The sequence below is a fragment of the Plasmodium malariae genome, assembly GCF_900090045.1.
Source record: "Plasmodium malariae genome assembly, chromosome: 14".
In the NCBI taxonomy this organism is placed as follows: domain Eukaryota; phylum Apicomplexa; class Aconoidasida; order Haemosporida; family Plasmodiidae; genus Plasmodium; species Plasmodium malariae.
In genome coordinates, this window is record NC_041788.1 from 383,665 (window position 1) to 408,506 (window position 24,842).

General features: G+C 20.1%; 3 protein-coding genes and 1 pseudogene across 3 annotated transcripts, besides 1 other annotated feature; all 4 read left to right on the forward strand.

The window, feature by feature from the left end:
* Positions 1 to 3,993: 3,993 nt before the first annotated feature.
* PmUG01_14015900 (uncharacterized protein) lies at positions 3,994 to 4,399 on the forward strand (the record flags this gene model as incomplete). The annotated part of the gene is made up of 2 exons (XM_029007704.1): positions 3,994 to 4,170; positions 4,298 to 4,399. The coding sequence occupies 2 exons, from the start codon at positions 3,994 to 3,996 to the stop codon at positions 4,397 to 4,399; spliced, it is 279 nt and encodes a 92-aa protein (XP_028864066.1).
* Positions 4,400 to 8,607: 4,208 nt separating this feature from the next.
* On the forward strand, positions 8,608 to 9,488 carry PmUG01_14016000 (annotated as a pseudogene).
* Positions 8,608 to 9,488: a sequence feature (Plasmodium exported protein, unknown function, pseudogene).
* A 5,835-nt stretch (positions 9,489 to 15,323) lies between these two features.
* On the forward strand, positions 15,324 to 16,257 carry PmUG01_14016100 (Plasmodium exported protein, unknown function; the record flags this gene model as incomplete). The annotated part of the gene is made up of 2 exons (XM_029007705.1): positions 15,324 to 15,398; positions 15,556 to 16,257. 2 exons carry the CDS (start codon positions 15,324 to 15,326, stop codon positions 16,255 to 16,257), a joined length of 777 nt encoding a protein of 258 aa, XP_028864067.1.
* A 2,934-nt stretch (positions 16,258 to 19,191) lies between these two features.
* Positions 19,192 to 20,221, forward strand: PmUG01_14016200 (Plasmodium exported protein, unknown function; the record flags this gene model as incomplete). Its single annotated transcript, XM_029007706.1, has 2 exons — positions 19,192 to 19,302; positions 19,514 to 20,221. 2 exons carry the CDS (start codon positions 19,192 to 19,194, stop codon positions 20,219 to 20,221), a joined length of 819 nt encoding a protein of 272 aa, XP_028864068.1.
* Positions 20,222 to 24,842: the final 4,621 nt, after the last annotated feature.

The window sequence follows — 24,842 nt, forward strand, 5'->3', positions numbered from 1 at the left end:
AAAACTACTAATTTAAATGACTTTCAATTATTTTCAATATAAAAATATAAATAAATTTACTTAGCATTAGAAATAAATATTCAATAATGAATACTCAAGTAAATTAATATTTAAAATTATACATAGGAATATTAATAATTTTTAAACACGCTTAAAATGAAATATAAATATATAATTTTAACTTATAAAATACTTATTTTGATGTTCATACTTTACGCTTTTTCTTCTTAACCTCTTTTAAATTTCATTTAAAATGGGAACCTATAGAGGAAGAACTATATAATATCAAAATTAAAAATGATAGGAAAATTTTTTTTATAATAATATAGCGTAACGAAGACATAATTAAGAATACTTCACCTTTTTACACTAAGTTAAAAATAAACTTAGATTAATTTGGAATATATAAATTAGCTTTATTTTTGCGTACTGCACTTTTAATTTATTGAGAAATATTATTACAGATGATATAAATCATTAAATATTGAACATTTACATAGTAGCTAATTTAGTTTATATTTTAAAAGCTTAAATGGTAATAGTGTGTATTATACATATAAAAAAACTTTTTCAGTACATAATCTTCGTAAATTTATTCTCATGTAACAATTTATTCAAATTATTTATATTATATGTTGTATTATGAAATGTATCTTTTCTTTTTTTTTTAAATATAATATTTAAAACTTTTATTGAATCTGTCTCTAAATTTATGAATTTATATTGAAATGCGGAAGTATTAAAATCATTAATAAAAATTTATGCATACATCCATATTTGCTTTAAAAAACATATTACTAATAATTTTTAAAAATAATCATAATTATATATATATATATATATATATATTATCAATACTATAAGCAATTATGCTTTTATTTAATGAACTATTAAGTGTCCCCCTAACATAACGAATTTGAACATGGTAATTTTAATTTTTACATAAGAATAAAATATTGATATATATATAATGTAATTTGTTTAAAAAGCAAATGTATTGACTTTTTAAAATGTTATAATATGTAAAATATTCTTAACTATTCTTAACAAAATACATATTACGCTTACTTTGGTTAATCAATCAGTTACACATTTTTCTTAATTAACTTTTTCTATTATTGTAATGATAAAAACATGATCTATTAAGTACAAAAAAAAAAAAAAAAAGGTGCATTTCCTAAGGTAGTTTTCTCTTATTTCATTCCTACGTAATTACATAACATATTATTCGTTTACCCTTTATGTTAACAGAACAAATAACAATTAAGCAATAATTATATTTAACATGTAGTAAATTACATAAAACTCTTTTAGAAGGTTAAGATATATTAAATGATCATTAAGATTTAAATTAATGTAAACCTTTTTACTTTTTATAACTTTATTTTTTTTATTAATAAAATTATATTTCACTTCACTAAATATTTCTTAAAATCTGTAAATTTCTTCTCCATATATCTATATTATAAACTATATACAATAAAAGGAGGAACACTAAAATATCTTAAATAATTTATCATTTACACTCATAAACTACTTATGTATATTATTTTAATATAACATACTTTTTTTGGCATTCTCAATTAATTTTAAAATTATAAATATTTTCCTTGCATACTATATTAAATCCTTATTATACTCTATTATAATTATTTTTAGTGCATATATTTTCTACCTTTTTACTGAAAAGGTATTAAATAATAGAACAGCATTAAAACTTTTTACATTACATCCAAAGTGGAATACTCTTGATAGTACATACTGATTTTTTGTATATATATATATATATATATATATATATATATACATAAATTTAAAATTTAACCTACTTCAATTTTTTCAGTCGAATTCTTTTAGTTATTATGAATTTTATCATTTTATATATTTTTTCTTTCCTTAAATATTTGCCTTTTCAACATTTTTCTAAAATATCATTTATATAAAGTTTAACTTATGCATACAATATTCATTCTATATATGCAAGATTAAATGTTACAAAAGAAGTTAATATTAGTATTATCCGAAACATTAAGTTATAATTATATTTTAAATAGAAATTCTTGCATAATGAACGAAAGTGTAAAACTTTTATCTTTTTTAGAACGTTATATTTAATAACTACGGTAATACAAAATTTATACTAATATGTAATCCAATGAAATTAGTCGAAAATATTAATTATAAAAATTCCTTAATGTCTTATATTAATAAAATATATGGTTTTTCTAAAAAAAAAGATTACTTCATACAGTATGCATAGTTTAATAGATAACTAAAATATGATAAAATTTAAAATTATCTAAGGTACATACTACAGATCTAAAAAAAAAAAAATTATATTTAAATGAACAAATAAAATTATATAAATAATTTTTTCCGTAAATTTTTATATAATTGATCAACCCTTTCTCTTATTAATTTATAATATAGCATCGAATTCTGAATATTTTAACACACCTTTTGGTTTGAATTTTTATAATTTACTTATTGTTATATCAATAGCTAAATCATTTAGTAAAAGAACATTATGCTTCTCTCCCAATGGTTATTATTAAAAGAAATGTAAATATAAATATAATTATAATAAATAAATAAATGTCTTCAATATATATGTGCTAAAATTATTATTTAAGGATGACGTACAAAGGTAAATAACCCCGCTTATATATAAATAAATATAATTTCTATAAAATGTGTATATAGTAAATTTTCCATAAAATTGAAATACCATTTTCCGGTATCATTATGTTTAATACGGTTGTAGTGTCTCTTGTTAATTCATTATCTATTAACAATCTTCGTAGTAAGCCATTAAACATGTCTTTTTATATCATTTTTTCTTTTTTTATATATGAAAAAGTTTACACTTAACATGAGAAAAAATTAATGTGATAATTAAAAAAAAAAAAAAAACTTATCTGTTTAACGATATACATAATATAATAAAAAAAATAATTATGTGTGCTTTTACCTAAAAAATATGAGGGGTGTTTGCTTGAGAGCAATTAAAAAAAGAAAAAAGATAGATAAACTCAAATGTTTTAAAGAATATACGAATTTATGTTTAAAGGACACATATATTTACGCTAAAATTTATCCTGAATTTTTATATTTTGTTTTAATTATTTATATCTATTTTTATATATATACATATAATATGGGTAATTTTTTTTAAGTTGTATTTATTTAAAATATTGTTATATAATAAAGATATTTTTAATATGAAACCTTCACAGTATAACAAGATTAGCACTATAGCTTTATATATGAAAAAAATGTTTGCGCGAAACCATAAAATGTTGTAGCCTTGATAAAAATATATATTTTTAAATGAATGAAATTTATTAAATAAAAACGAGACAATTCACTATGCATTAATTAACATTTTAACGCTATTTTCATGTTTTCTTTATTTCTATATTTAAGAAAAATATTAAATTAGAACAGAAAAAATAATAATAAATAAATAAATATTATAGTATAAAATATTCCAAAGATTTTGCATCATAGAGGTAATTCAAATCGATAAAATATACGTACATGAATAAAATACATAAAAATAATCTATTCTTAAATGTGGAAGCTTATATAATAATTTTGCAAAAAAAAAAAAAATTAATTTTTAAAAGGATAGAGTTATAATTTTTCTATGTATGTTTGGTTATTCTTTTACGAATTATGTTATAAAATTTTATTATATATATTTTGATTAAACTAGAAATTTGATACTGTTTTGTAATTTTATTTTATTTTATTTTATTTTATTTTTTAAGTTTTTTTGGTAGAACCAAATTTAGTAATTTAATTTTCTCTCTCGAAATACAAAAAAGTGAATATTAATTATAGTAAAATTTATACAGAATTGCCATTGTATTTTAAAGCCCATATATATATATATATATATATATATATATATTTATTTATTTATTTATTTACATTTATATTTAATTTAAATAATTTTTTTTTTTTATTTTTGATTAAAATATATAAAACATGGATAAAGCTAAGGAATTATTAGGAAGCTTTGATTTCTCTGAATTGAAAAATTTACTTCTAAAATGTAATTCTGAGACATTTTTAAAATTTAATACATTTACACTTTCTGTAGCTATAATTATAGGTATAGCTTCGGTATATGCTGCTAATTATTTACTTAACACCTGCAGTATGGTAATATTAAAATTTTATACAACTTTTTATACAAACATTTTTACCTCTTTTATACAGTATATTTTTTTAATATCATAAAAAATTTATTCTTATTAAAAATAATTTATATATCGTTTAATCTTTTCAGGAAAGAACAGAAAAAGACTTAGATGATGAAGTAATTAAAATAAGAGCAGATCAAAAAAGTAGTAAAAAAGACGAAGCAGAGAAAAATGCCAGTTGTTCATAATCTTTTTAATTATAATTTGATAATTGCTGGGACACAATAAAACGCGTCTATGAAATATGAAATAAACAAATGATATTAAAGAAAAACAAAAAAGGAATGAACGAAGAATTAGTTAAAAAAATCACAGAGCCAGTGCTGGTATAACGAAAAATATGTGATAATAGAAACATTAATACACCATGAAATTTTATAGGTTGAATGTATTATGAAAAAAAAAAAAAAAAGAGGGAAGCATTTTATAATAATATTATGTGTAATGTGTAGATTTCTAAATATTAATTTTTTTTTAATGTATGAACAGTAAAGAACTGTATAATTATCTATTTGAAAAAAGTACACCATGGTTAACATAGAAAACTGAATACAAAAAATAAATGTTGAAAGGAATGGTAACAATACTAAATTGGTAAAATGACTATATAAAGTACAGAAGGAAATTTCTTCCCCTAATGGAAAGAAAAAAGGACGAATATATAAAAGAATCAATGAAAATTTTTCGTTCAAAGTAAATTTATATATAAATAATTACGAAGAATAAATAATTTTAATGGAAAAGTGATAAACGTGTTTAATTTAAAATGAATAGATAACATACTTTGTAAGATATAAATACTTGCATAGAAGCACAAATGTGCTGATTATAGAAATGAAAAACTTCAATTTTTTAAGAAAAAATTATTCATAAATAATAGATCATATAATGGATCAAATTAAATAAGTTAAAATTTCTCTTCTATTAATTTGGAAATATTTATTTTAATCAATAGTTGTCGAAAAAGAGAAATAAATAAACATACAAAAAATAAATAAAAACTTTAAAAGATCCAAATAATAAAAATTTCCTAATCTTGATGTTATCTGTTATATATTTTTTTTCAACAGAAACTAGTTATATTGATTTATAAAAAATGATAAACTCTGAAAGTAAACAAATTTAAACCATAAGAACATACTTAATTTTTATATGTGAAATAAGGAATAAATTCAAAAAGCAGTTCTTAAAAACGTGATTAAATAACCAATAAAAATTTTTATCGTTTTCTATTTATACGAAGTATATTATGTAAGTGTATACATATATATGTGCTAGTTGAATTTGCCATACATACAATTTTTTTCTTTTTTTATGTATCATGCTTTCTTAATATTAGAAAATTGTGATTTTTCATTAAGAAATTTGTTTCTTTTATTGCCGCTAATTATAAAAAATGTTTGATAAAATTATTTGTTACTAATTACATAGAGTTATTTATATTATAATGCTAATGAATATGAATTTTATAAAAAAATAATATATATTTTGAATAGATATATATATATATAGGAAATCAATAAATGGATATATTAAAAAAAAAAAACGAGAAAAAACATGCTTTATAATCCTATATAACAATCATTCTATACGTTAAATTGAAATATTATTTGTACGTATAGCTTACACAAAGCAAGAAGTTACACAACCCATTCAATCATAAACTTTAATTTCTTTAAATCACAGAACAAACGCAATCATTTATATTGAAAAATAAGCCTCCCTTTAATTATACATTCGAATTAATAACGTTCAATATTATCAAACTGATATCCTAAATTCAACTAGTTCGTTTTTGAAAAAACACACTTGTTATATTCACACTATTTTTTTTTTTTTTTTTTTGTATAAACCATTTTTGTCTATTCTTTAACAAAAAATGTAAGTTTCATCTAATCTGAATTATTCTAATATTATAATATAATATGTTAGATTGCTTATTATTAACATCTCCTTAAAAATAAATTAAATATATTTTATGTGTGCTATATACATTTACATGTGAACGTAATAACAAATTTAAAGATCTTTTTATTTAGAAGAAACATGTGAATTACTATAAAATCTTTCAAAATATGTAGTCACAAATTTATAAATCAGATGACACTATACAAAATGTTATTATATACTAAATTCAATATATTGAAAATGTGCGAGATATTTTTTTAATCGTACGTCAAAAAAAAAAAAAAAAAAAATTTCGTAATATAATAAAATTTATGGACTTTTATAATTGAATCTAATACAAACATATAAAGGTAAAAACTGTTTTAACAGATCCTATGTTATATATACACATATATATATAATATATATATATATATATTTGTGTGTGTGTAGCTAAATGCAGTGTAGAAAAAATGGAATCATATTTGAACGATGAATTTTTACATTTTATCTTAGGATTCTACAACATATTAAAATGTACAATCCAAACAAAATACATCAGCCATAAAACTATAAAAATGCGCGCAATGCGTCCTCGGAACACATATAAAAAGACATTCATTTAATAAAAACATAAATTAACGTCATAGGAACATGTTTAAAATTTGATGAATGCATAGATGGTTACAATGAACAAGAAATTAAAAAAAAATGCACGTAAAAACTTGGGATAAACGCATTACCTTTTAAATGTGTAAAAACATCCATAGGCCAATTATACGTGGAAATCAGAATTCTTAAGCAAATGACATTTAATAAAAATTCTAAAAATTAGTGAACACACACAAAAAGATTTCTTTCCAATATTTGTCATATGGACGGTTATGGTAAAACACAACATTCATTAAAAAATTTGCACATAATAAAAGTTTATAAACAAAAAATTAACTAGATAATGTACATAATAAGTGGTGAATCATAAAATTAAAATATTACTAATATATTTAATGATTATGTCATTGACAACCAAATAATTCACTCTTAATCCTTTCTTAATTATAGATAATCGAATGTGTAACGCTAGTAATGATAAAAAATTACATTAAATTATGCAACATATAGATTAATAAATAATAGTAATAATAAACAAAACATCATTTTTAACTAACGTACAATTTGTTAAATAAATTATATTTTACAGGTAAATATATTAAAAAAAAAAAAAATCATACTTTGACGTATTCATATTATTAATTTATGAAAACAATAAAATACATAAAATATTTTACAACATTTAACTATAACATTTGAACTAATAATACGAGAATAAAAAAGAAAATACAAAATTGGAAATAAAATGATAATTCATAAAAAAAATGAGTATTTAATAAAAATACGTTATATATTCAATCACATATAATAAGAAATAAACTTATTATTCATTATTATATACTTTAAAAGTACATCTTATAAATGTAAAATAAAAATTAGTTAACTTCTTCATAGGTAGTATTTTATGTATAAACTAGTGCTATCCGTAAAAAGTAAACATACATGTATTTATTTATATATTTCCTTGTAGTAAAAGAACACATTTATGGAAAAATGCTATAGAAAATATTACCAGTTTTATATCCATACTATTCAAATTATGTCAAATAAATCCTTGAATCATAAATTTTACTATAAATCGATATTTATTTGTTAAAGTGTGCTCTTAATGAAAATTACTCAGAATTACTTAAAAAATTAATTAGTACATTAAATTATTGATATGTTCAGGCTTCAAAATTTTAAAACTGTAATGCTGTACATATATAATAAATATGTTTATGCACCTATTGAACTAAATATATGTATATTTACAAATTAAAATATTATAAAATGTTTATCATTATTAAATTATATATAATATATATGATTGACAGTGTATATCATACTTTTTTAATATTTGCTCCAATATTAATTTTTTTTTATAATCTATTACGAAAAAAATAAAAAAAAAAGTTTTATTACTTTTTAAATGTCCTACAAAACTTTTAATTATTCTATTTTTTTTATTTTATTCCTTTTTTAATTACCTGAAAATTTTAAAATCTATTCCATTATATTCATTTTTCAATTTTTTTTTTTTTTTAAATTATCAACAAAAAAAATAAAAAATTAAATAAATGTATGTATAATTACGAAATGTTTAACTTTTGTATTAGTGTAATATTCAATATTTTCTTCCTTTTTAAAATTTAAAACGTATATTTTGTAATCTTTTGTTATGCATGTTTTCAACATTGTGCATTCTGATATTCTTTATTTAGTACTAAAATATTTTAGTAGTATTAATTTTTGTGTATAAATAATTTTAAAATATATTTTTATTTTAAAAATAAATGGAGAATTAAAATAAACATTATTATATTATTATTCTGAATATACTTCTATTCCAGAAAAAATCCATACGGTCATATTAAAATTATAATTTTAAAATATAAAAAATATAAATGAATGTTCAATGAAATATAAAAGGAATTTTTTTCTTATTTACACAGAACGATATTTAATTACCTTTATCATTTTGGCACTGCAATACTTGAATAATGTGAGAAATAATCACATGTATATAAAGATTTACATATATATAAATGTATATATATTTATATATAATTTTTTTTTTTTTTTATTTAATATTTTTTTAATTACAACTATGATTTTTTCATTAATATTAAAATATTTATTTTATTATTATATACACCTAATGATTATTCTTATTTTTAGAGTGCTTTTAGAAGACCCTGGAATAACGGACAAATTGAACACAACAAACAATGTTTTAAAACTCCTAGGGTATTACTAGAATATGATTACCTTTTTGAAGATGTGCCTAAAGTAAATATTTTAGATGAGGATATATATAATGAAAGGGAAAAATATAGTAAGGGGGGTTTCTATAAAAATTTAGAAGAAAAGACGAATGATTATTTAAAAAAAAGTACGGAACGAACATCAAAATCAGGATTAAAAAAATATGTAGCGTCTTTAGAGAAACAGAATGCTTATATTCCGAAAGAGAAAGAGATTGAAGTATGCAGTTAGTATTCAAGGAAGCATAATAATGAAGATGTGGAAAATATTAAATTAAATGTAGATTTAAATGTGGATAAAGAAGAAATTATATCCATTGATGAAATATTAGATGCAATGGATGAATGTAAAGATACAAATTGGAGTGTAAAAAATGATTGTGAAAATGGTGATAAAAACATTAAAAAAAAATTTAAAAAGTTTGTTAAGTATATTTTTATGTTTACTCCATTTATTTTCTTATATCTGATTAAAGAAGTTTATTCATTTGTTGAGGATTATGTTTTTCGTAATCTGCTAAAACTATTTTAATCATTTGACCTGTTCGAGAATTTTACATATTCTTGACTGCACAAATGAAAAATGTGAAATGATAACAAACCACGTATATTTTTTTTTAATAAAAATTTTGTTCACGAAAAAATAATTAACATAGATGCTAGGAATTAATAATATGTAGAGAATTTCTTTATTCAAAGAAGTAAACAATATAAATCAGTATATATAATAACATAAATTTAATATAATTAAAAGTTCCCACATTCATGAATAATTTATAAGTAATTTATTATTTCGTAATTTTACGCTTTTAAAAAAATGTTAAATATATGTTATTATTTTTTTTGTAATCTTATATTGTTTTCATAATTTACCAATATATTTAAATTGTGTTTATTCTTTGTCATGCAAATTGTGTTATCCTTATAGGCGTCTTTTGCACGCAAATATATTTTTGAATGAAAAAAAAAGGGAAATGTACATATGTATATATATATATGTATATATATATGCGTACTGCACCTAACTTCTGTTAGACCTAATTTCTATGTAATTATGTTGATGTTATGGTACAGTACGTGCATACATGTGTATATATGTATTTGTAGATTTTTATAGATAGCAGGAACTCTGTTTCATCTTTAAATGATTCATTTAAATAAAATTTTAAAGTATGAATTTTTTATTTTAACTGAAACATAAGTAAAAACTTCATATGTCTATAATTCCATACAAAAAAGGAATCTACAATTATTAAAAATATATATTGTGTCAAATGAACAAAGGTATTATACATTTTCTTATTTTTATTAGTCATATAGACAATAAATCTCATGCAAATTTTCCAATAATGTCCATGATGCTTTATTTTACTATTATATATTTATAAAGAAAATACGAAAAAGCATAATAGAGAATTGTTAAAACGAATATCTTCTTTTAAAACCTAATTTTAATTTTATTTATATTCTCTTACGTTAAGAGTTGTATGCCGCATATTCCTGTGCATTCATATTTATATTCTTCTTTGTGCTTTTTAAAATATGTTTTGTACTTCAGTTATTTAAAGTAATTTCTATACGGTAAAAGAATTAATGTTTTTTATCTGAAATTACAGTTCCCTCTGTAAAAATATGTATTTGTTATATTTAAATTACATAATAAAATACATCAGTATAATTCATAATTTGAAATGTTTAAGACAAAATACCTTTTTTATTCATTTTGTGCATTTTGAATTTCATTATTCTATTCAAATTTTACTACTTAAAAAAAATATGCTACAAAGATATATTAAAAAAAAATTTATATATGAATATATAAATATATATACATTTATATTTTCCAGAAACATAAAACCATATAAGCACTGTTCGTAAAAATTGAACACAATATTTATGTTAACTGCAATCGGAATTCTCCTTCCTTTAGTACAATGAAATGATATTTCTTTAAAGAATCTATATTCATAAGGACATTGTTATAATACTTTTTATATATCTTATTTTTCACTTTTTAATTACTGATTAAGCGCTCTCATGATAACATCTTTAAAGTTCTATTTCACTTTTATTCTAAAAGTGACTGGGAAATCCATGTACATGCTAAAGTATTATATAAATTATTGTACACATACATGTATACATAAATTAAAACATATGATTTTCATGAGATATATTTTTTTTAATAATAATTTATTTATTCAAGACATATTAAATTTTAACATTTAACCTTAATGTAGTCCTGCTATAATATAATCGTTACTATGTGCTATATTATTTGCTATTCGAATAGGGTACATTTTTTCACTTCGTTTTATAAGTCAAATCTAATAAGAATAAAATATTCACATTAGAACAACTATGCCATAAAATATAAAATAAGTACAGGCTATTATATAAAAAATAAAAAATTAAAAAAAATTTATATAATTTCCTTCTATTTATATAGAGTTCTATGAACAAGCAGAACTTTTCTTATTGCGATATCCCTTAGTAAGAGGAAATATATATTAGTATTTCCAGCTCTTTTTACATCATAAAACACAAGTAAAACATTATTTTTGCCTTGTTATTCTATTGAGGATTACTTCTGTATCACTTGAGAATGTGTTAATTATATTTCATTTTAACTTTTATGATGACTTAGAAATACTTTAGCATGCATATTAATTAACCCATTAGTCAAATGAATGAAAATTATATACAATTTGTTTGTAATAATAAATTTTCCATATTAACTAAAAAATTCTTACAACAATATAATAAAAAACTGATACATTATATATAATATATTTCAAAGTTAATTTTCCCAAGATATAATTTGTAGTCTTAACATATGATTTTCGTAAACCATAAAAATATATAAAGAAATAAAATAACAATGGAGGCATAATATCATTAATTTACAACATTCTTCAGTTTTTGGCATATATACATTTTTTTCATATATATAAGTATACGTTTTCGTCATTTTAGTATATCGTGAATATAATACTCATTTTGTCATAACACCGTTTTGGTGCTCATCTAGTATTGTATCATTATTCATTATATTAATGGCATAAAAAATTACATTTATATTGCGCTTATTAATATTTTTGTTAATTCTATACTATTCTATTTAATTTGGTTAACATATAAAAATTATTCACATTTTTAAACCTATAAAATTTTACGTGTGAAGTTAAATAAAGATCTAGCAGTGAAAACAATACGTATTGACATGTCAAAACTACTACATAAAACTGATCTTTTTAAATATCAGCTAGTTTTTTCAAAAAAATCGATAATTTCTTACTTTTTATAATTTTGAAATCGTCATTATGGTTTGTGCCTGAGGAAAAGCTTCAATTACATGCTCTAACTGCACCATTGACATATTCACAGGATCTTCTTATGTTTCAAACTATTTATACATATATATATGTATGAATATTGCTAAATATAACTCCTACTTTCTAAGGAGGCCACAATTTGCTAAACACTAATTTGATAATATAGTCATTTACAACATTTTATAGAACTTCTTTGTAGTAAATTTTTAAACAACATCCATAAATTGCAAACATGTATCTATTATAATTCTTTCACTATTCCTTTAATTAAGTTGGAAACTCAAGAAGATTATAATTTTTTAAGAGCTTATATTTTACTGCTCATTCATGACAACTAGATAATAATTATGTAGTGTCCGGTTACCATAAAATGAATATACATTAAAACGAGGATAATACTTTCAACAAATATATTATTTTTCTATATTTTTATTAATTTGTGTTGTAAATATTTTTTTTTTCTTTTTTTCTGCTTATATGAAGTATTTTAAATAATATTATAGTGAAGTCCTTCCTGGGGGTATGATTCAAGTTAGCACCACAAAAAAGTGAAAATGTAACATTAAAAAATAAATTTCCTCTAAAGTTTTTTATAAAAAAATATTTATAATTAACATTTTGCTCTTTATAAATTCGTAGTTCCATATAGTAAAATAGCATAAGAAATAAAAGCTTATTTAAATTGAAGCTTGATTTTGAATTATTTTTACAAAAATACTTTGACATAGTAATTTGTTACTAGGAGTTTTACTTATATTTGTTGTCTCATTTTAAATTTGACATTTATTGTATGTCATTATAATAGACAATAAAATTTACAGCGCTGAATTTAAAGCATTCGAGAACAATGAAAATTTTCACAATTTATTTTCATATAAAATAGTATAATAAGAAATAAAATTCCATTACAATAATATATCAATTGGAAAATTACATATATTTTTATATAAAATTGTTACAATGCTTATTTAAAATGGATCTTCGTTAATGAAAAGAAAAAAAGAAAAAATATATCTAATCTTAAGACACACAAGATAGAGAAAACATTTGATAAAAAGTATTTACAAAAAAAAATTAAATGCCTATTTTGAATGTACTATAATTTAATGAAGTGTTCCGTTAAAAATATGAAACTAGAGATCTTATGGAGATATTAAACAAAAAAGACCTTACATTTGGTTATTAGGAATTCTTAAATAAAAGATAACAATAAGTATTTTCTGCAAATAAAAAAATAAGTCCAAATGTTGTACTCAAAAAATTTTTAGTAACAAATATTTATAAAAAAAAAAATTATATTAAGATGATATTTGTTTGCATCGAAGAAAACATTACTTACATGTTTTATTATTAGTGTCTCAATTTATTTTAACAACCTTTTTGCTATACATAATACCTTGACTACATGGAATTAAAAAACTATTTTTTTTAATTATAAAAAAATCCACATCCTTTTTCTTTTTATGTTGTAACAGAAAAAAGTATGCCATAATGAAGCAGTATTTTTAATATATGTGTTTGCTTTATATTTCATACTATATATAACAATTTCAACCTATATTTTACGTCGTTAGTTAAATTTAGAATTCATTAATTAATCACATACTACTAGTATAGTAGTTTATTTTAACAATAATCAAACAGCTATATGTATTGTATTCATACTAAATAAAAACTTCTGATATAAAACCTTATTTGATCTAACGGATTTTATAATTCCTTTTATTATAATATTGCAATTAAATTTTTATTAATTTATTACATCCATTTATTGACTATTTTATTAAAGCTAAGATTCCACAAAAATACCTTTATTCATTCGTTAAAAACGCCATTTTTTGTATTATTTAACCTATTTTACTATTCTGTGAAATTTGTATTTTTTTTTTTTTTTGGATTTTCGTTTTTTTAATTAGAATTAAATAAAAAAATATTTTCAATAAAGAAAATATATTTTACGAGTATTTAAATTTTTATTATTTTGTTGTTTCTTTATACCTAGTTATAAAGAAATAATATATAAATAACATGTAAATAGAATAATTTATAAAGTAACCCACATATGGGTTTATTGACGTCAAAAGGTAATGCAACCTATATATAGAAGGATACAATTTTATAATTCATTCCATCCAATAATGATTAATTAATATAAAAAAGGCAAAAATATTATTATTTAAACATAACATTTATATAATTTTTATACACATAATGATTATTAATTTTTCGTATTACTATAGAAACAACTTAATTATTGTTTTATTTTTTTTATTTTATTTTTTATAATGAAATTATCCTATAAACATACTATATTTTTTTTAAATATTTTATATTTTATTATATATATTTTTATTTATTATCTCAGCACTTTGTAATATTAAACCTACAAAATAAATTTTTGAAAAAAAAAAATAAATTAGATATGTCGATCCCGTACGCTTAATAATAATAATTTAATATTATAAAACATATTTATTATTGTTTATTGTAAGAGTTATTTTTAAACTGTATTTATGATGTTATTAATATTTTTAAAAAATTTACCCATATATGTTATTTTTAAATTTTCTTTTTTCAAATATCTTTTTATTGAAGAATAACTGTATTTAACATAATTATATAAAATTTGAGTATTTATTTGAAAAAAACCTAAATTTTTTTTAATTATTTTTATTAAAATGTAATATATATAAAATTTTTTTAAAATAATATTTTTTTTTTATATATAAAACAATTTGCGAAATTTTTTTATAAATGTATTTTTTTTTTTCTGTTATTTAAACAATAATATAATTATATATATATATATATATATTTATTTATTTATTTATTTGAATAAAAGGAAAAAAAATATTTAAGATTGTAATTATAGTCTTATAATAATTAAAAAATAGAATAATTTAGTTATTTGTTGAATATATTTTTAATATTAAAAAGACAACTTCCAGTAGTTTTTATAGTTTTTAAATGCAATAAATTTAGAAATTATTTGATATTGCTATTATGATATTATATATATATAGGAAGAAAAAATGAATAACTACAGCTTGTTTATTAATGTTCTTACATTTATCCTTTTAAATCTATCATGGAGTTGTTTTAATAATGTAGGATTATAATAAATAATTATACGAACGAATAATATGTATTATATACTTTTTATATTATTCTTGCACTGTTGATTTTAAATTGAATATTTTTCTGTTAAATATATGAAAGTAAAAAATATTTTTTTTATACGTTGTATTTCGTCGTAATTTATAGATAACAACTACGACCTTTGGTAAATCATGGAATAACAACAATCAAACTAAAACGTCAGATGTAAGGACTATAAGATCACTAAGTGAACGTGAAGGAATGGGACGCCATAAACCAAATAAAACAACAATGAAAACTGGAAATTCACAAAATGCGGACAATGGTGAAAATTATGATGAAAGTCGATATGATGCTTTAACACAGGATTATTATGACATGATGGAAGACGATATTACTAATGGCAGAGGATCTTCAGTATCGTTATTGGAAATGATTAACAATATAGATCCAAAAGCCCAATTTACTTATTGCCTAGATAAATTATTTACTGAAGATAATGATGGAGAATATGATAATTATAGTAATGCTCCAAAGAAGAGGAGCTTAGGAAACTTTTTTAAAAATATAAATAAAAGAGTTGAAAATGAAATGGTTAGTTTAATTAATTCTGGAATGCAGGATAATGGATATAATACGAACGGAAAGAAAAATAAGGCACGTAATTTAAAAAGTTTTTTAAAGAAATATAAATTGTTATCAGCAGTTGGAATATTAGGAATTCTAGGATTATTTTTTAGGTTTGCATCACAATATACCAACCTTGGTTATGGAATTCTAGTTATTTTTGCAATTTCCGTAGCTTTTGTTTTGTTCAAGTATATGAAGGTCAAAAAACGTTTAAAATTTAAAAATAAGCATGCATGATATCAAGAAAGAAATATGAATGAATCAACTGAGATGCTTATGTAATAATAACTTTAAAAAAAATTATTATTATAACTTATTTTTAAATTTTATATAAAAATTTTAATAGAATTAATATATATATATATATAATATTTGAAGAATACCTTTATTTATTTCGGAATTGTGTATAGTTTATATATGATGGTTATATATAAATTATTTTTTTTTAATCTTTTTTAATATGTTTTTATTATATATATGAACCTAGGTTTAAGTATTACGCTAATAATATTTTCTAATTTAGATAAATCTCAAATTTTTTGTTAGTTCTCATGCACGCACGGCGCATGTTTTTAAAAAGTTTTCTCTCATTTTTATATATATAAATATATATTCATTAGCGAATGTATTAATGTTTTCTATGTTCCAACTGATAATAACGACTATTTATATATTATGTTAAATAAGCCCATTCATCTGTCTCCAAAATTTTGGTTGTTTCAAATTAAAAAATTTAAGACGCAAATTAAAGAAATTATTGTTATTATTATTTAATAAAATATATAATAATGTACTCAGTCACAATTTTCTAGAGCCTAAAGGTTTTATTCTTTTTTTTTTTTTTTTTTTTTTTTCTGTATAACTTTATTTTATCCTTATTTTTAACTTTTATTATATAGCAATAACATTACAAAACTGAATTTATTGTTGTAAATGGGTATAATATATTTTTAAAACTCAAATATAAAAAGAGTCCTTCATTATTTTAATTGTATGCATACAAATTTAATGTATAAATAAAAGAAAACCAAAAAGTTTTTTATTCAAATATTACTACCAAAAAAACATTTTTACTTTTATTTTTATAATTTTATAATTTTTTTTAAACAGAAAAAGAATTCTTCAGGAAATAAAAAAATATATGGAAATGATAATAACTCACGTTAATGTGGAGTTGATTAACTGTAATTAGTAAAATATGGTTATTCGTTTTTTTATTAAAAAATATATTCGAATTGTATATTGTGTAAAATACTAGGTTAAATGTTATGCTAACAAAATATATTTAAGTTCGAAGAAACTTAACCATAATGTGTAAGAACAATAATTTTAAATAAACATATATTTATATCTATATAAATAGATATATATGGATATATATAATTGTTTATATAATTAAAGCAAAAGACGTATTTCTTTTTTATGATAATTTGGAGTTATAATACTTTTATGAAGTATTTGAAATTTGAATTATTTTAATAATACAAAAATTCTAATTTGCTTTCTCTAAAAATAAAGGTGCAATATTTTGTCATTTAAATAATGTTTTTGCAAATATAAATTCTATGTTCTTCATAAAATATGAAAAATGAAAATTTACGAAAAAAATATTTTTATTTAAGAATGTTATTTTTCATGCTTACATATAAATAGCAAAATATAACTAAAGATAATTACAATTTGTTCCAATTACATCAATGTCTGCTTAATTACTTAAATACTCAGCTTATATTGCGCGAGAAAAATAAATCTTGTTTTCTTTTTATTAATAATATAGTGTTCATTTAAAAATAAAAATTAAATTAATATAATTACACATAAAAAAATCCAGTATTAAAAAATATCTATTTAGAAATTTACAGTTATAAGAAAAACATATAATTTAATTATCATTTATTTAATAAATATGACTAAAATCCTTTAAAATTTTATAAGCCAAAATGAAATAATCTAAAAAATTCTTAAAATTATAAGAAAAATACATGCACTAGCTTTTTTTTTTTATTTTGTTTTTCCATGAGCACATAATAATAAATTATAAACATGGTCCTTCAGTTTTTCTTTTAACTTTTTATATTATACTTAGAGCAATATTAATATATATATTTATATACATATATATATATAGTAACTGTTTTTCTAAATACAAACAAAAAAAAAAAAAAAAATTTAAACGTTTAATTTTTATATTAGCTTTTTATTTTTTCTACTTTTCTTCTATTTTTTTAAATATTTAACATATTAAGATGTCACTCCATATTATTTAAAAGAAAAACAAAAAAAAATCTATCTATATATATATATATATATATATAAAGACATTTGTTCGTTATTAATGAATATGATACAATAAAATAAAATTTTTTGTTTTATTGCCTCCCCATGCTTTTAAAATGCATTAAAAGTATCACAAATATAAAAAATTTTATAATAATAAAAAAAAAAGAAAAAAGATGAGTCCATCATAATAGCTATTATTAATCATAGTATTAAAAAAATATTGAACACACACACCATATATTAATGTGATTATAGATTCTTATTCTTTTTAAGCCATTCATATTTTTTATAATTTAGAACAAACAATAATAAAATAACAAAGTTGCTTATTTTTAACTAAGTTGTTTCAAAATATTATTTATTTTAATCTTTCTAAAAGAACAACTGTTATTCTATAACCCTTTCGTTTCATAGCTTTTTTCTTTATTTTAATTTATATATATTTTATTTAGCTTTTGTAATGCCTTTTATTTTATTTTGATAATGCTTTTTAAAAAAAAAAAAAAAAAAAAATTAATTTAAAAAAATATAAATTATGAAAAAGTTTTTTATAATTAAAATTTTCGTTTACTTAAAAATTAAACTATATATTATTATTATAAATTAAATATTTTTTTTTTTACCTAATGATTTTTACGATGATTCCATATACTCTCAATAATATATTTACATATAATATTAAATTTGTTTTTTTTTTTTTTTTTACATTTTTAATTAATATTTTAATAAATTTTATTGTATTTAATAGTTTTTGAAATATATATAAAATTTAACAGAAATTGTTATTATTATATATACATATATATAAGAGAATATTTTAAAAAGATTTCAAACTTTTATACAAATGATCTTTTTTATTTAATTAAAAATTTTACATGTTTATAAATCATAATGGCAGTTTTAAGCAAATACAATAAGAAAGAAAAGAAAAATGCTTTTCTCTTTTGTACGAAGTTATCTGTGTGTTACTTTTTATTTTGGGTCCAAAATTGCGCAAACTCGGTAAGATATATAACAAAACACCAACCCCCTAGAACATCTTTTAATTTTTCTAATTCAATTAAAATTATTTTTCATACTATGTTATTATGTAATATATTTTTTTTTTAACCATATATATATTATATATATATATATATATATATGTTCATGAATATATAAAGAAATTCTTACCATACTTAAAATTTTATATAACATTTTGCCCAATTTTTAGTCTGAATATGATGGTAACTCCAATAATGTAATGATTTACAATCATGGAAAAATATCAAACATACGAGTAATGAGATCCTTAGGGGAAACAAAAAAAAATTCAAAGTCAAAGGAGGAGGATATTGTGAAAAAACTAAAACGTGATAGACTTGAAAGTAGTTTTTTACCTAAAGCATTTCATGATATATATGATGTCGACAAGACATCAGCATCTGGTGCTCCTAGATTTCCTGAATGGTACAAGAATAACTTTAAATTTGACGAAGAAACAATAGAAAAATTGTTTAACAGTCATCGTAAAGGAGCGATGGAAGGAGATCCAGAATGTCTTGCAAAATATCCAAAGGGTTATTGGGATCCATATTTTGCATTATATGGAAAGGGTAGTAAGTCTACAAATAAACAAGAACAAGCAGAACAGCAACAAGAACAACAACAGGAATTATATAAGTATATGCTGAAGAATAATTTTAAAGATGTTCCAGATATAGAAAATGTAGATGCTGACATAAAGAAAGGACAACCACATGTAGTAAGAAGTTATGGACAAATAGATAACTCCACTGACACTTCCATTACTTCCGCTGCCGCAACCGCCCCTTCAGCCTCTGCTTCCGCCGTAGATTCCGCAGCAGAAACAGCTGATGCTACTAAAACACAAGAACAGAAGAAAAAGAAAAAGAAAAAATTTTTTTTTTTTAAAAATTAACAAATAAAAATTAGGAAATATCTAATTTATATTTTAATTAAAAGTGAAAAATTTTCAATATAAAAAACACTAATCAATATTAGCATACACTGAGAAAAGAAGAGAAGGAGAAGAGTTGGTGGGGTTTATATAATTTACTTGGAATTCATGTTACACAGGAAGTATATTTTTATAAAGCCATTGAAAATAAGAGTTATAATAAAAAATGATGAAACTTATGGAAAAATTAAATGTGAATTGAGATCTAACAATACAGTATAAATAAATATCTCACTCCAAATGAAAAGTTTTTATGAGAAACTTTTTCCATATTTTATTGTATCGTAATAATAATGATAAATCATTAAATCTTGACATATTTTGAATCGACTGCTTTTCACTGTTATATTTTTATAATGAAGAAGTTGAAGTTTTTATTTTTCAAAATTTCTTATAATATTATTTTTTTATCCAAATAAAAAAAATATAGGCCTTTTTTTTTGTTTTATATTGAACTTACGAAGAATATATTATGATTTGTAAAGAATAAGTTTTAAGCATATGTTGTGTTAACAATTATTATTTTCGTAAAAAAAGAAAAAAATATTGCATATATGTTATTATTCTTAGAAGAGTTTTCTAGATATTCATAAGCCCCCCTAAAAATATTATTACAAATTAAATTGATTATCATATATAATTTTTTAAAGGTATTATACTATTATTGAATATATTTAAGAATTCTTGGAGTTAGGAATAAGAATTTGATGATAGAACATTTTTCTTTATATGATATCTATAATTTTTCATTGCGTTTTAATCATTTTTTTTCTTTTCTTTTTTTTTATTCTAAGCTTTAATTTTTATAATATGCTTATACTATTCCATATTGCTTAAATTTTAGTAATTTATATAATATATATATATAGTTTTATATATATCCGTTTCACTTATTTCATCCATTTCAGTGGATTTTTGCATTTTAAAAATTGTGTACGAATTTTATTATTTTGAATGAATTCAATTTTAATCTTTGTTTTACTTTGTATTGTGAACTTTCAATTATATAGAAAACGTTTTATTAAATTATATATGATACAATTAAAGTGAATTAACAGATTCTTCTAAGTTATAAAATTTTGCATATATATTATTGTTTTTTTGTGGTTAAAGAATAATAGGAACTTTTTAAATGATAATTCTACTAATTTATTTATATTTGAATATATATTACCATTACTTGTACAACAATAAGAACAAAGTATTATTTTCCATATATACATTTAATAACCCTTTAATTACTAATTTTTTCCCCTAAAAAGGTAAATTTTACTTGATATCCTGAGGATTAGATCTTTTTTAATTTAGAAGAATTTTTAAACAAAATAATCTTTTTATTTAATATTTATTGAAATAATAATAATTTAACTTTTAATAATTAGTTTGTTATTGCTTTTTTTACTATATATATATTTGGTTAAGTAAAAATTTACCAATAACTTCACACATGTTCTTTGAGGCCAAAAAAAAAGAAATAAATTATTTTTCGACTGTGATTTACTGAAAGCTTTCTAGATAATGATGTCATCCTTTTCTATCATCTTTATATTTCGGGCTTTTCACTTAAATCAGAAAAATGAATGTTCATGTTATTTATTAATTTACAATTTATCGAACATTCATATATACATTTTTGTTTCCTCTTTCTATTTCTATTACCAAATTATTTTCATAATGTCTTATTTTCTTATATTTGTTTCTTGATATATAAGAAAAATACTTGGGAAGTACGTTATATCAAATGTAACCTCAGTGTATATACTTTAAAAGGCATATTTACTGTTCCTTAAAAATGACAAAATTTTAAGACAGCGCACATTGTTGATGAGCTTATTTTATATTTTAAAAAGTATTCGAAGAACCATATCATTATTTAAATTGGAATTTTAGTCTAAAAATTGTTGCAAGGCTTAAACGATTTTTTTCGTACGCATATTTAAATTTAATAACTTTATTTTTATTAAGCTCTTATGTGCACTAAATTACTATAATTTAAAAGGGTATTAAATAAATATCAATTTCAGTAATTACGAATAAAAATTATAAAATAAGAATGTTCCATGAATAAATTTAAGTATACAACTGTTTCTTCAATTGAAATGCATTAAATACACAATATAAAACAATTTAAAGGATATAAAAACAATAAATATATTAGTACTATTCATTAGTTACATCAACATTATGGGGAAAAAAGTGCTATGAGTACTTCTTAACCTTTTATTTGTTTACATTGGTAACGTAATTTATATATTTATCCACAAGTAAATACATGTATAGATATTTATAGTTTTTCTGCATAATTTTATATTTTCGTAAGTTCAAAATTTTTTCATATTTCTTAATTTATTTTATTTTTTATGTTTCATATTAATATAAACCCAAGTTATGAAGAATATATTTTGGATGACATAAAATAATTTACAAAATTAAACTTTTTAACAGAGGTATTCAAATACTAAAGTCAGCAAAAATTTCAAGTTCCAAATTTTCATTTAAGAAAAAGAATAATAACGAAATATATAAAATAGATAAAATAAATAATAAAAATACAAAAGTATCGTATTCATGCATAAATGCAATATTTGGGTACATGGAATATCCTACTATTAGTAAAAACTTATTACGCGATATTTATATGAAAAAAATAAATCCATATATTTTTAATTCATTTAGTTAATAATAAGGAAAATATGCATAATAAATATGATAATATATCAAAATATAAAATTCAAAATGAAGAAACCATGACTAAATATAAATTTTTTTTGTTTTGTATTTTTATTATAATGTTAAATATGATAAACCTAATTCAATCTTTTCCATCTAATTAGATTATAATTATCTTCAATTTTTATTCACAATTTAGAAGTTCGTTCTAAAGGATACTATTACTTTCATATAAAGATATGCATACACCTCCATATTTTGAGGAACTTTCGGATGAATTACAAACATTTATGAATAATTGCTTGAATAACAAAAATGTGTTAAATAAATAACATATGAAATGAAATTTTATAAAAATTTAACTGGAGATAACAAAGTATACAATGAAAAATTATATAAATGAACTGAACACAAAAAAAAATTGTACTAACGAATGTATATTAAAAAATGAAAAAATTAATAAAATATATATACTTCATATTAATAGTAAAATCATTTATACTAAAAGTGAAGAAAAATTATATTTAACAGAATGAAATTTTGTACCCAAGGTATATATACTGAAAATAAAATTTAAATACGTGTATATATTTAATAATAATATATAAGTTAAAATAGATGAAATTAAAGGCTCATTTACTTTCAACAACTGTTTTAGAAAAAAAATATATTTCGATAAAATTTTATTAAATTCTAATGAAATTTATATAGACGCAATTGAATATATATATTCATTGAAACTATTTCATGCACGTATAAAAAAAGTAGAATAGATATAGTATTTCCCATTAATAGTAGTATAATTATGCAGCTAAAAAATTAAGAGATATGTAAAAAAAAAAGGAGTAAAACGGTTATATAAATAAAAATAGTATTGTACATAATTGGAATGAATAAATTAGTGTATCATTCTATATTTAAATTTATTAATTGAATGAATCAGTTAAATCAACGTATGAGTATAAAATAAACACCTAGAATGACACCTTTAGTATTCTTAAAGAAATTTTGAAACAAAAAGTATGTTCAGAATCTAATTTCACATTTGATGAAGCAGAGTATTATAAAAATTTTAAGCATTTAGAAAAAATAATACATTACACAAAATATCCTCTAAAAATAACGAAAAATTTGACAATTTTTTAATAAATAATAGTTTAAACGTTAATACTAATAAAATATAAATTCTACGGAAGTTTTTCTTACACAAGAAGGATAGAAGAATGAGATATAATAGCAAATTTTAGTTAATAACTCAAACATAAGGCAAAAAAATATAATAAAAATCGAAATTTTATTATGTAGAACTAAATAAAATTGCAAACAGTACTGATAACATAACAAAAGCTGAACTATTAATAGATATAATAACTCTAATTAATGAAGATGAAAAAAAAAAGTATGCATTATGAATGTAATATATTTGACGATCGTTACGTAGAATTTCTTAAATTAAAAGATATAATGAAAAAAATGATTTTAGAATTTAAAGATAACTTCGCCACTATACATATGTCAAATATGTTTTCTGTTGTAGATAGATACAAAGTCGAAAAAAAAATCACTTGTAGAAGTTATTAAAAGAGTACATCAGAAAATGATTTATTCCTTCAATAAATATGCATAAGATTAAGGTGATCTCTTCAAAAAAAATGGAGGAATACAAAAAAGATTAATTGTTTATGTATATTTATAAATAGAGTATATCACTGAAGGGAAACCTCTACTTCATTACTACATGTTATCAGGTACTTATACACCAAAGGATAAAAGAAAATAATCTGTATATTTTTTTACAGACATAAGGATACACATACTAAAAGAAAGAACTAAATAAATGATAGAAATTTAAATATAAAAAATGAGAAAAGAACAAATTTAAATAACTACGTAACATCCTACCATATTTTAG